The 14,323-nt window shown below is 37.8% G+C and overlaps 1 protein-coding gene across 4 annotated transcripts in view; it reads left to right on the top strand.

The window, feature by feature from the left end:
• NECTIN3 (nectin cell adhesion molecule 3) overlaps positions 1–14,323 on the top strand; it is a 72,055-nt gene that overhangs the window by 21,975 nt on the left and 35,757 nt on the right. For 2 of the 4 annotated variants that reach the window (XM_068908327.1, XM_068908339.1), the window contains exon 2: positions 11,282–11,620. The exons of 1 other annotated variant lie outside the window; for it this stretch is intronic. In XM_068908327.1, the coding sequence (XP_068764428.1) occupies positions 11,282–11,620 (339 nt within the window). Of the gene's footprint in view, positions 1–8,060; positions 8,143–10,541; positions 10,596–11,281; positions 11,621–14,323 lie in introns of those variants that run through there. One more of the 4 variants, XM_068908336.1, reaches the window with a different exon arrangement.

The raw sequence follows: 14,323 nt of genomic DNA on the forward strand, positions 1-14,323 counted from the left end.
TGATTTGCAAAGCAGTTAGGAGAGGCTTGAAATACAGGTTTTAAAGTATAGCAGCTGGTCTCTAAGAGGATTGGGGAACAGAAAAAGCTTTTAAGGGCAGTGTAGTCTGAAACCCCCTCAAACAGACTAGTGAGGTCCAGGAAACTAATGATCATGAGAGCAAGCACTGTAAATGTGGAATAGATTGTTAGACTAAGCTCATGAGAAGAGTGTGAAACTGAATCCTTCAGCGTAGGTATCATATCAGTTGATAAGAATTTGAAAGAGGACCAGGTTATTACTTAATGAAGTTATTAGTAATCTTGTAAGAATTAACTAGTTAAGGTCCTTGAACACAGATCATGCCTCTTCCTCAATGCAGGATCAGCTTAGGTTAGCTTGATGGATAACCTGCTGTAGACGTGGTGAATGCTTACTGATTTGACCAGGCTGTTTGGTGTTTTTTTTCCCCCACTTTCTTAGTGTCAAAGACTTTAATTTCATGTTTTGTTGTTGTCAGTGCTTCAGTTTATTTTTTTTATCCTGCCCTTCACAGGCATACTTGGAATAATCCTTCTGTCTTTGCATCGGTGTCAGTACTGCAGGACCTTTATTGGGTCCCTTCTTTTTGAGAACAAAGGCCGGTTCTTTCAGTCCTCCCATGTAGGTTATGTTTTCTAGGCCTTAGAGCAAGCTTTTGTGCTTTCACGCTCTGTAGATAGCTGATATTGGAAGTATGATGTTCAAGATGAACAACTGCAGATGGAGCCTTACCAGCGTTGACTGGATGAGAAAGTTTACTTCTATATTTTTGTGTTCTAGAGTGGCACTTTCAGTTCTTGAGAAAATAACAATCACTTGCCATAACTTTCAGAACCTCTTCTGCTCTTCCCTAACCAGTTCCTTAGCATCCTATAATTGTAAGTTATACTTATTCCTGCTCACTACTATTCTAATTTGAACCCGTTAGAACTTGAAGCTTTCCTCTCTGTTTTTTCAGGGTTTCCACTGGCTGACTGGGAGGGATTTATTACATGTAATTTCACTTGAGGTTTTTTTTTGTTTGTAATGTGCTTAGTTAGCAGCTCCACAGATATAGAACAGGAGCACAGCGCTCCTTTTGACCTCTCACTCACTCTTAAATGTTTTCAGTTTTATGTTTAAACTGGATGCCCTGTAAGAGGACTCTAACCTTTTTTCCAGGTCAGTTTGTCAGGACTATTGACTCTTCTATGTTTCAAGTGATTTTGGAAGATTATCTAGAAGTCTTTAACAAACATTCCTGTCAAAGGTTTGAGTAGTAACATTAGCAATTGCCTTTTTGGTCTCTTACTTTTCTTGTGGTGTGTTTATACCTATTGGTCTTGTACTCAGGATAAATTAATTTAAATGGGAATGTGGAGCATTTTGTGTTGTTCAGGGAGTGGAGGTGGTATATATTTCTATATGTAACTTTTGAGCTACTTTTTAACTCTTGCTACTAGTTTTTGAGGAAGTGGGACTTAAAAGGAGGAGTTTGGAAGAGAATTTAGTCTTGAGCCTAACCCACTTTTTGGAAAAAGGGTATTTTACTGTCTTGCTTCTTTCCCTTTAAAGAGATTGGGAGGTTTGTCTAGTTAAACTGCAGATAGAATGTTCATCACAGAAGACAGCTGAAAGTTCTTCTAGCTTGCCGCTCTTACTAGTTCAACATGTCTTGTAAACATCTGAATGCTTAGTATCAGTGTGAACATGAATGTCTTAATGTGCTATGTGTTAACATGCATAGAAGATTATAATGCAGCAGCTTGTAAAATGGACAGTGATGTTAACATGCTTTAAGTAGAAATTCCAGAGGAAGTTTTAAAGTTACTAATGCTTTGCCAATGTTTTTGGTGGGTAGCTGGATTTAAAGCTTGAACTTTATAAATTTGACTAAGTGTCCTTGACAACTCAGTTTGAATCATGACTTGTAGCTTTCTTCTGGTGTCTTAGATTGTATTTAGTTTTCTGATGCTTGATAGTAAAGGTCTGTAGAGCATGCTGGGAAGCAGAGTCTGCAGGGACACTGTTTCTATTGAACCTGGAGGCAGTGAGACTAGAACAGAAGCTCAGTTAAGTGTGAGGAAAAGAGCATGTCCCATGTGCAGTAGGGCTATTGCTTTACAGCCATACCTGACTTTTAAGTACAGAGATGTGGAATTTTTTTAAGCATGACTGTATGAGTTGGGCTCAAGCTGCATTAGTATAATACTCAAATTTACTGTATTTTCCTTGACTTCCCCTTGCGTTGGAGTAAAATACCTCTTACGCTATTTCCTTGCTTTCCTGTGATGAAAATGTCAGAAATCTTGTTGATAACCAAACAATGTTTATTATGGCTCCACAGAGGTTTGAATGCCTTATATTAACCCATTTGTGTTGGGATGAAAGTGTTCTCTCCAGTACCGTGTTATCTGGTAACAAATGTGGTTGCTGATCTTTTCATTTAATATCTAAATGTTGATGCAGCAGTTAAAGGAAAATAACGAACTGTCCTTTCCATCGGCTATGGGGCTTGAGGAAGTCGTCGAACACCAACCTCTAGGTAGAATGGCATGATACATTGTCAATGCTACTCTTAGGATGAGAAGGCAGAGGTTCAGAGGGTGCTTTGTGGAATTTGCAAGTACTATGATACCGCTTGACTGAAGAGCAATCTGTCTTGAGCTTGATGTTCTGAATAAATCCCCTGCTTCAGTATACTGCAACAGTTAATTTTTGATTAAGACAATTCTGAACTTGAGGCTGAACTTCTCCTGCTTTTTCAGACTCGACCAGTTCTTGTGGCTAGTGTCTACAACTTGCAGGTCACTTGAAGTCTTTTACCTTTGTGAAATTTTTACAGCTTTCTCCTAGAGAAATTATATTCCTCTGACTATATATAAACTTTGCAAACATGTTGGTTGTAATCGTATGGAGGGGAGCTGCTCGTATGTGTACGAAGAGCTGAGAGACTGGCATTTGATTTTGGCCCAGTTGTAGGTATGAAGAACTACTATTCAGAAGTAGCAGTAGTAGTAGTGAAAAAAGTAGCAGCGTGGATCAACTTCTTAAAAACAAAACACCACCCCAAAAAGCGTACCACAGTTCAGATTGTGGAATTGTGGTTTGGCTCCTGGGTTCCTCATTTCCTTTTGCTGTCAGGTAAACTTAACCTCTGGATTCAAAAACCTGAGTCCTTTGAACTCTACTAAGATTTAAGAAAAAAAAAAGGAAAAAAAGAAATGGACTAAGAGATCTGGCTAATGCAGGAAAAGGCTAAGAGGATTTCAGTAGCTTTGACTTGAGACATAGCAATTGAATAATCTTATTTCACCAAGGTTTTTCTTTCTGGCAAGCTTTTACATGTCTGTTAATGCTGGTGTGATAAGCGCTGAACAAGATTTTAAGAGTTGCTCTTGTAAGAGGCATATAAGATACGTGTAGTCCGTGTGTTTAAAAAAAGGGTATATATCTTGCCAAAAAAGGCAAGTGGAGCTGAGTTCTGGTAAGTCTAGTTGTTACGAAAACCCAACCCCATCCTATTTCCCCTCCGGCCTCAAAATAAAGTTTGATTTACAAAATGACACAGTCCTTTGGGTGAAGATTTTGTGGCAAAGCAGATCTTTGTGAGGGAGGGGAGGAATAGGACTAGGTTACAATAATATCACTTTGGTGTAAGTGCAGTTTTCTCCAAAGGATTTGCTTTGATCAGAAACTAATGTTGGAACACTTTGAATCAGTTATTCTTGAATCTCTTTGGTTCTGATCTTTTACGAACAGTAATTTGATCTTGGCTTTTTGAGGCTCAAAGACAGATACTGCCTTTGTGATAATTTAAGCATGTCTTTTTCTAGAGCTTCCAGTTCAGATTTTTGGGCTTGTTTGCTGCAGTGTCTCTAAGTGATTTGATGCTGCAGCTAACCAGATCTTAAACTGCCAGTAGAACGTGTGGCTGTGTTTCTGTTGTCTCTGTTGTATTACTACTTGAGCTTGATGGGAAAGGGGAATGAGCCAATTCAGAAGGCTAAATTAGGAGAAGCAGGTGGATTTTGGTAGGATTGGCCCTTCTTACTGCACTACCTGAGGAGCGGGTAGCTTTACTTCACTACCTCCTCCTGATGCAGGAGGAGGACAGCTGAAAGAGTGGGACTTACCTTTCTGATGTCAGCTAAACTGACCTAATAATAATGTTTAGCCTGACCTTGAGATTGTTGTGTGAGCAGTTCTGCTGACATAGCAGCTTGCTGACACCCAAGTGGGATATGCTGCTTGTTCTTGCTCTTGGCTCTGCTCTTGACTACGTCTTTTCTTTTTTTCCGTAGTTTTGTGCATTAATAAGCACTAAAGCCAGATGCCTCCATGAGAGGAATAACCGCTGAGGTAGCAAAAATTCCAGATTTTTCTGCTCTTCTGCTGTGTTATTTGGCTCTGTCTAGTGGGAAGGGTTGACAGCTGGTGCAAGATAGTGGCTGGAAAATGGAAATGCAATCCCTTGGTCTTGGCAGTGGCAAGCTGTTAAGCAGGCTGCAGTTCTGTAACAGGTAGCAAAATGGATTGCTTTTGTAGTTAGACTTGTGTGTGTATCTGTTCCATACGGAAAATCTCTATAAATCTTCTGTTTGTTACAATGAGTAACAAGATTGAAAGTGTGGAGACAGCTTGATCTCTCACTTCAATGTGGTTGCTTTACTGTAGTAATTATGTTTTAATGACCCTATTTTTCTCAATATCTCTTTTGCAGCTAGTGAAACAAGTTTGATTAAGAAATACCTCCAGACAACTTTGTTTATCATGATGAATATCTGATAGCTCCAGATTCTGAGGTATTTAACACTAGAAGTGGATTTTAGGGGAAACTTTGAATCTTCAAACTGCTTTTTGACTCGTCAAGTGATGCTGGCTAGCATATTGCTGTTTTGAATCATGCTCTTTGAATGGTGTGAAGCTGCAGAGCTGGTGAACTCAATGTATACATCTGAGCAAAAGCTTGATTGGTCAAAAAAGATGAAATTTAGTCTTCATCTGAAATTAAATAATCACGATTAGCTTGTAGAATTCAGAATGATAAGATACATTTGCAGTAAATGACTGCTTTTTACATCCTCTGAGTAGGTACAGTTTGGGATAGAGAAGAACTTTCTCAGTAGAAGCTAAGGATGTGGACTATCAGTGTCTGCACACAACCAGAACAGTTACCTGTGAAAGAGGCTGAGATGCTTAGTAGCATGTTTGCAAATAGAATGGAAACTAAGTGTGTTAAGCTGTAGATCAACTGAGAAGCACACAGTCTGTTTAGCCTCTGTTAGCTTTAGACACAAGGGAATTTTGTGACTTGGACATGAAGTGTTACTACTATAGATAAGATCATTGTATAATAAAAACATCAGTTAGTACATAGGGATTTAGCTAAAATGGAAATGCCTAATGGTACCAGAGATGGTAATACAAGGCTGCATGTGAAATGGTACTGGACGATCTCTTCTTGATGAAACAAGATACATCCCACTGTCTCAGAATCTGAACAGCAGTATGAATTTTCCTTAAAGGACAACTTTACAGGGGCAAATGCCTAGCTGACCAGTACAGGAAAAAGGAATTCTAAGATGCTTGTGAAGGCTGAATGATATGATCAGATTCAAAGGTTTGAAATCATTGGAATTGGGTTCTGTCTCACAATGTGATGTTCAGGTAATTTTGACCCACCAGTGAAACCCAGCTAGCAGTCTTTAATTAGGTGGGTTCTGTGAGAAACTCACAGATGTTTCAAAGATGTCCTGGAATATATAACCTATCAGAGCACACATGCCTGAGAAAATGTCCTAGCTTCCAGGTGAGGAAAAGGGGGGGAAAAAATCCACAACTTTGTCAAATTTAAAGAAAAATCTGAAAGTTTTGTGGAGGCCTTTTTTGACCTGAGACGTTACAAATGAAGATCTCGGTTGAATACAAATTTTTTTCTTTAAGGGGTGTTGATAATGATGATGAACAAGGACTTCAATGCTGAAATGCAAGAGCGTCTAACCAAAGAAGGTCAGATTTGATTTTTGCATTCCAAGAGAAGAAAGTTAGGCATTATGAAAACACTAAATATATTTTCATGCCTATCTCGGATAAATTGAGAAAATGAATAATGTGCCTTTGAAGTGTCTTGTTCTTCAGAATCCTGTGCATTATAAGCCTCTAAAACTATTTTTTGAATAGATGTTGTAGCTGCTGCTCATGATGCAAGTACACTCTTTGAGCAAAATATTGACTCTTGAATGGAAGTATCTATAGCAAAGAAAATATCTATTTTAAAGAGTTTACCATCATAAAGAGCACTGAATATCAGCACAGTAATTATCTGTTAGCTTGAACTATTACCTTGATTGTTCATCAACCGAAGTAGTTAACCAAATGACAAGAACTGGACAAATAAATGTAAACCAGAGATTCTATTGCAGATGGAAGATGTGGATATTTCCTCTTAGGCTTAGGAGGGACAGGGTTGGCTAATCTCTATGAATGTTACAGAAAGGACAGTCCTAAGTATTATCCAGGTAGTTAAAAATGAAGCAATCTCTGGGAGTTGGAGGAAGGAGAAAAGAGCACATGGTTTGTCACTTTAGACAAGCTCTACAGGTTATTGGTAATATTACATTTGTTATCTGTACTGTTTGGAGAAGCAGCCTACTGGTATGTTTAACAAGTTTTCTAGTTGTAGTCAATATATTACAACATAATGCATCAGATTATTATTTGAAGTTGAATCTGTACATGGAGAAGACAGATCTTTTAGTCTGTAGCAGAACTTCTGGTTTCATTAAAGCGTGTATTAAATTTTGCTGTGAAAATAGTAGTTTACCACTCAGAGCATCAGCCTGGGCTCTCGGAAATTATTTAGGTAGAGATGATGGAGCGAGATCAGAGCAGGTTAGGCATTACGGGCCTGATTCGAACACTGGACTGAACTGGGACTCAACTGCAGCAGCTGGAGAACAGACTAGAAAGTCTCCATCATCATGAAGCAACTTTAAGTCTTGCTTTCTTACATAGACTTTTGTTTAGTTTGGAGCAAAGAATCTGACGCGTAATCATAGCTTGTGACTTTCTTGCTTTCTAGTCTCAGATCCAGCATTTTGAAGCCTAGCAAGGTCATTCAAACGTTCTTGGTGTTTACCATCTTGCAAAACTTAACAATAAATCTTTCATTTTTCTTGTAGACTTTAAGCAGTATCTACTTTGTTCATATAGTTCTAATTACTAGATAAGTTCCTCATGTTCTGTGAAACTCTTAACAGTATTCTGAGCTGTCAAAAGGTGAAGCATTTCCAAAGAAAACTTAAACATTGATTTTAAGATGTGGGTTTGCAACTGAAATGAGAACGAGCATCTGCAGCCTCAGTAGAATATTCTGTTGTCCGCAAATGCGCACAGATGTATGCAAAAAGCTTTGCTGTTATACTGCACTTGAGTATCGTATTGCAGAAAAACTGAAAAAAGATCAAGTGTCTTGTATATGAAATCCTATCCATAGAGCTATTCAAAGTTTGACTGGAAAAGGTCCTTGAGTGTCTTCAGCCACTGGATCAAAATTGGCCCTGCTTTGACCAGCGTTGGACCAGACGATTTTTCAGAGGTCCTGTCCAACCTAAACTAGTCTATGAAGAAAAACCTGTCTCCCTTGCTTACCTGAAACTGATATTTTGACTTTCTGAAGTTCTCTAAACTATATGCTGTGGGGGGTGTTTCAAGAGATGGATTCCTGGGCTTAGGTCTTAAACCTGTGGTGAAAAGTTGTAATTAAATGGGAAAATTGGTAGCCTTGTAAATAAGGTACATTGCAGTTGACATATAATGAAAGCTAACTCTCCAGTTAAGTCTCCAGACTTCTGTTTTTTTGAAAAAGCATCCATGTGAGTATGCTGTGTGGGCAGAACCTACTCAGTTATGAAACTTACCATTTACTACTCAAAGCAAGTTTTTTTCCATAGGAAACTTTAGGAATAGTAGTATGTGTTTCTACTGATATTAGTGATGTGGTTATCAAAGGAAGCCTTAATATCATGTATGTTTGACATCATACAGCTTCAGAGATTCTCAAGTGTATAGTTATGTGGATAAGATGGCCAGTTCTGAGTTTGCGGCTGGAAGATGAGGCAGCCAGAAGACTTCTGAGTGGTGAGGAAAACCTATTTAGTAAATGGATGGAATATCAGGCCAGAATTGTTTGGTTTCGTAGGGCTTGGTAGCTTTTATTGGCAAAGTCTCTGTAAGATTCCATATGCTTGTACACATCTCTAAGCCATAACCATTTAAAGCTGCTGACTTTCTCCTTTTTATGAGACACCATAGAAACTGTCAAGTTTTGATTCTATTTCTTGATCTAAGCCTGCAATTGACTCATAGTTTCTTTTAATCACAACTTTTTACAGCACAGCTTTTAGTAATTTTTAGAAATTTCTTCTCGTTGACAGCTGGGTCTCTTGAGGCTGATTTTTCTACATATTAGTTCCTCAGTGTTTAAGAACTTCCTTGAAGATAAAGTATTACTCTTATAATAAGCCTTGCTTTATAGTTTAGGGAAGCTCTTCAGAGTCTATCTTAAACTCAGCCAGTCTCATACATCTGCTTTTACCCCCCTTCCCCCCCCCCCCCCAAAAAACTATTGTGAATGAGTCTAGTAATACTGTAGTAGCAAGAATAATGTTATAATCTTTGCGGCTCTCCCATAATCATTGTTAGATATGTAATTTCAAGTTAAGTAATTAGCATAGATGAGTGGATTTGATCTTGTGCTTGGAGTATTCTCATGTTTATCTTGTCTTCTGATATGTTTTTAATTTGATCTAATAATCTGTTGGTTCTATTTCTGTTACTGGAAAAGCTGAATGAATAAGATGCAACTAGTTAATGTTGTATAGCTGCAGGCATGCTTAAGGTTTGTTCAGTCACGTCTGCAAGTCTTGAAAGTAGCAGCAACACAAAACTAGACTGAAAATATTGGTGCAACTCATGTAAGAAGTAACACAAAGTTCTCATGGCAGAGTTGAGCTGCTAGAAATATTCCTTGGTGAGAAATGTTTTATTTTTATGCCTCCAAAAAAGGAATAGTTGAGTTGATTGAATATTGAACTTCTAAATGTCCTCTGGCCATCTTGGTGTAGCTAAAGCCTCTAATTATTAGAAGTAGCTCAGTCGAAAACTAGTTTTAAAAGGGTACAAAACAATTTAGGTACGTGCCACTAACTAGAATGACCTTTCTGTTAAGTTTGGTACCTTTCCAGAAGTCTAAGAAGCTTTAGCTAAACTTACTTACAGGGCTTTTCTGTCCTAATAAACTTATTGCAGTTGAAAGTACAACTGATCATTTTGTGAAGACTCAGTCCAAGCTAGTCTTAAATATTATAAATTGCCTATTTCTGAACAAGAAAGTGTGTTTTTTCTTTACTGAGTAGCAGAGAAATGTAACTTGCAAGCCTTTTGAGTTTATAAGGTAGAAAATGATAGTTAAATTCCCTTTGAGGAATACTCCTCTGTATGCATGAATGTAGCTGTGGGAGATGGACACAAAATTTAGGCGGAACTTTACCTATTTTAACTAAGTGTTTAGATAGTTGTCCTCTGTCCAGGGCCTATCCCAACAGTATGGATCAGTTGAGGCATGCAGAGACTGCCAGAAATGCTCTTTTTCTTTATTCATGGATTACTAATATTAGATTTTCTTTATCTGAAACTCAGACTCATTCTGACTTGAGTTTCATGGTCGTTTTTCTCCCTCACCAAGCCCTTCTAGTGACTGGTCTATCAATAATCTTGAGATCAGTTTCTGACTTAGTTTGATTTATTTATGCAACTCAGTGTTTTCATACTGCTGGCATTAGGATTTTAATACTGAAGAAATCTATAGCTGAATCTCTAAATCACTTGCTTAGATGATTTCATTGACTTAGTTATGGTTTGAATGCTGAAAAATCAATGGATGGGAAATGGAAAGCTTTCAACACTGAACCCTTTTGTAGAAGCGTGTACAAATTCTTTTTTCTCTTGAACGCATGATTTCTCTTTTGTTGAAACCTTTAATTAAAAAGGTGGATAATGTCTCAGATTGCATGACTTCATGTATGTGAAAGTTGAATGACTAAAATTTAGCTTCTAGTCTAGTTCCTGGGGTTAACCCCCTGGGTAATAGCTTGAATACTGGCTTAACAATGAAAGAGAAAATAGGAGGAGATGAAATAACTTATTTAAAATGTAAGCACAGTAAAAATAAATGCAGCATAGTGCAAGACTGTGATTCTTCCATCGTGTGAATTTACAGTACTCTAAGAAAATGGATGATTGAAGGTTCTGGAGCATCTGTCTTGGCCAAAACAAGAGGCATACTTAAGATGTAATGACTAGTGTGGGAACAAAACTGCTTTCTCTGAATTTTCTTACTTGAAGGTAGCTGATCTAAAATGCCGAGCTCAGAATGTAGTTGCTGCTGAGGGAAGTATCTTAGGTCTACGTTAGAAGTACATTAAATCTTAAACAAGCAATGACCATATCTAGTATTGCATTTTACTGTCTTAATACAGAAGGAAGAACTAGTATGAAAACATTGCACAATAATGTAGCAGAAATATTGCACAGTATGTTTTGCTGGAAATGAGAATACTAAAGCTAAAATTGAATTATTAAATTGACTGTCACTGTTAAGATGAAATAATGTGGGAGCTTTTTTAATTGTAATCACTGGTACGGTATGTGGTAGAAGTCTGATTTATGCATGTCTCAATGTTTTCCATTAGGACTCTTTATCTCTTGGAAGCAGAAATAACTGCAGTAATCCAACTTTAATTTTAACCTGATGCCCTGCATCAGTAGTCAGACTGCAACTGTCCCATTTCTGATTACTTCCTGTCCCCCCACATTAAATAAGAATACACCCAACACCTATCTAACCACCAATCCAACATCTATCTAGTTAACTTTTGGAAAAGACTGATAGACCAGTTGAACAATTGTCAGGTTGTTTTTGTAGAATGTTGCATCTTAATGACAATGTTCTTTGAAGAATGATTGATCCACACCTTACTTAGTGGATCCAGATGTAGTTTCAGACCTTGAGGTATAATTTTATGTTGCTGTTCAGAGCATACTTTTGTAAGGTCAAGATATATTTCGACACTGATGCAAATCAGCTAGAATATGGTTTTTCAGAGGGAAGTGGGGCTTCCCTTTAAAAAAAGTAAGATAATAGCTGAAGAAGGCGTAATGTGAAAATTCAAGAGGTATGACATTCTTGTGTACCAACTAATGATTGCTTTGTTTTTAGATGCCTTAGCTGGACCAATTGTTGATTCACATGTGACGGCAGTTTGGGGGAAGAAAGTTGCACTGAAATGCATAATTGATGTAAACGAAACAATTACACAAGTTTCTTGGGAGAAGACACATGGTAAAAGTTCACAGACTATTGCTGTTCATCATCCTGAATATGGAATTTCTATTCAAGGAGAATACCAAGGAAGAGTGTCATTTAAAAATTACTCGCTTACTGATGCAACAATCATCCTAAGAAATGTAAGCTTTTCTGATGCAGGAGAATATATTTGCAAGGCAGTTACATTCCCCCTTGGAAATGCACAGTCATCAACAACTGTAACAGTACTAGGTAAGTCAACTTTTTCATAAAAGGAGATTAGATGAGTAGCACAAAATTCTTAGTGAAATTTGCAATTTTATTAATATGTTGCATTTTACTCTCTAACCCAATGGCAATGCGAAGATGTATTCACCGGTCTTTCATAGCAGCCTTCTTGATATTCTTATTTCATCGAGGAGACTTGTTCAGGGTCTTGCTTCTTGATTATCCTGACTTTAAAAAAAAAAAAAGTTCATTTTGGAATTTGGACCTGTCAGTGCTGATACTAGAGACCTGTGTGTGTGCTGAGAAGTTGCTAAAAACATTGTTAGCTACCACCTTGCCTAGGTTTCCTGACAATTACGCTGTTAATATGATAAATTATTTTAACTGCTTGGGACTGGTTATATAAATTGCTGTCTGCACAGTGTAAATGTGAAATAAAGCTATCTAACTCACTAGTGGGAGGTGTGGGAAGAAAGGGGGGGGGATTTAAGCCCTCTATTCGTTGTGAATAGTCAAAATATGAAATGTGTACAAAGCTAAGGTTCTCATTTCAAGCTGTGCAGAACCCTAAACTAGCTGAATCTTTTGTTGTGGTGAAATGCTGTCATAAAGGACTAATACTGAATCCCAGGTAGACTTTCTGCAGTATGAAGTTAAATGGTTATTTATCTTGTAATTTCAAAACCTATTAATTTGTTCTTTATGATAGCACTATCTCCATATAAATAAATGTTACTTCTGTATCTGCTATGAATGATCAAGTGGCATCTTATTCAGCTGAAGTGGCCCTTGGTCACTCTAGTTTTGTAGATAAATGTGTGGTTTGGGTTCTTCTTGGTCTTTCTCCTCTCTTCTTTCCTGGGTAGTGGAATACCGTACAAGATTAATCAGATGGCTGCAGCATACTATGTAAACTGGATTTCACCACAAGGTGGGGCAAAATAAACACATCAAAGCAAATGACTCTGTCCGATTTGAAACAAGTAACTTGATCAAAGACGTTCCAATTTGAAACAAGTAACTTGATCAAAGATGTTCCATGTGATACATAGCATGCAGCTTTATGACTCTTGCTTTTCTACCTCTCTTCCACCTATACTGCAAGTGGTGTTATGCTTGTGGCTACTATAACAGTCTCTTGAATTCAGGAGGAAGCTTGGACTTGCTGCTTCCCCTTGTCTGTTAATTCGCCGTTATTAGGAAAATTTTCAAATCTTACTAGTATTCACGTCTGTCAAACCCTTCAAGTTTTAGGTTTACAAAGAACCTGAGGAGCCACATACAACTTGGGAAAGAAATGTATAGCCTGTGTTTTTTGTCACATTTGAAAATGCAGAAGGGCTGCAACTTGCTTGGTGACTTACATATATGATCAAAAGTTGCAGTCAAAGTAGGTAGAAAAGTATTGACCCTACACTAGTCTTTATCATAGCTCTTTTCATAGCTGATCATGGTTGCTGGTGAGTTGGTATCCACCTTTGAATTACAAAACCCAACTAATACTTGCAGATACATTACCCTCTCTTCGTCCCTCTCTTCCCCCCCCAAAATTAGTAACGAACTTACATATTTGGGAGGCATAAATCTTCTACAAAAGATTAGCTGCAGTTCTGGAGGTGGGAAGAGAAGGGGGGAAAGAGAGGTGTAGTGTAAATTTGTTTTACAAGTCAATCATCTTAGTTATTCTGTTCCTCTGGATGCTTTCTGAATACTGTTTGCCTTTTTCTCCTAGTTAGCAGTTGCTTGACTTGCATGTAGAAATGGGTAAACCTCTGTCAGACTTGCCTGCCTTCTGTGGCCTCAATAGAGCGCTTTCCTTTTGAGAAAGTCCAGCTATACTGACATCTAGACTTAAGCAGAAAAAGTAATGGGAAGGTTAGCTTTTCGGAGTGTATATGTAACTGAATGATTCTTGAGCTTTACAGACCTGAGCTCAAAAGTCCACAAGTCATCTCAATCTTCAGGCATAGAGTAGTGTTTCCTTTCAAAATTACCTGATGCAACTTCGTGGTTTATTCTGACTACATTCTGCTGCTGTTCTAAAAAATCTCTCCTGTAAGTGAAGAGAGAGAAATTCATATCCCAGGACTGAAACTGATTATTTCCAGTCCGAGCAGCACTGCATTTCTCCCTGGTCCCTGCCCACTACTATTCAGTGAGAAAGTAGTTTCCATCTATAGTGGGCGTACTTAACTTCATCTTGTAGTAGGTATTTGCACATTGTAAGGCAGAGACACAGAAGACAAGCGTAGGGGAGAATACAACTGCAAGATAAAAATATTTCATCTACTGCAGCACATTAATCAGTAAAGGCTCTATTTAGAACCTCTATCTTAAGCTATTTAAGCTTAATAGAACCTACTACACTTGGTGACAGTCCTTACTCTCAATTTTCTTGACTTGCTGCTTCATGTTATCATATGGAAATTCGCTGCAGAAGAGGTTAAATCATATAAAACTGAAAATGCTTTTGGGGACAAACTGATGTATTGACTTTGTCTAAAACTCTGATTCTTCAAACTTCTCTTAATAATCTAGGGGAAAAAAAATTTGAAGACCTGTATGGCAAGCTTCTGACTTGGTGTTCTTTTCCTTTCTCAAGACAGTGATTTAAACCAGTCAAAGTGATCTTTTGAAGGCAAAAGAAATGGTATATGGTGGGGTAGCTTGCAGAGATTACATGTTTTATGTAACAAACTTATCAAACAGTGTGCCTGTAAGACGGAC

Source organism: Struthio camelus, chromosome 1 (genome assembly GCF_040807025.1).
Source record: "Struthio camelus isolate bStrCam1 chromosome 1, bStrCam1.hap1, whole genome shotgun sequence".
Classification (NCBI taxonomy): Eukaryota; Metazoa; Chordata; class Aves; order Struthioniformes; family Struthionidae; genus Struthio; species Struthio camelus.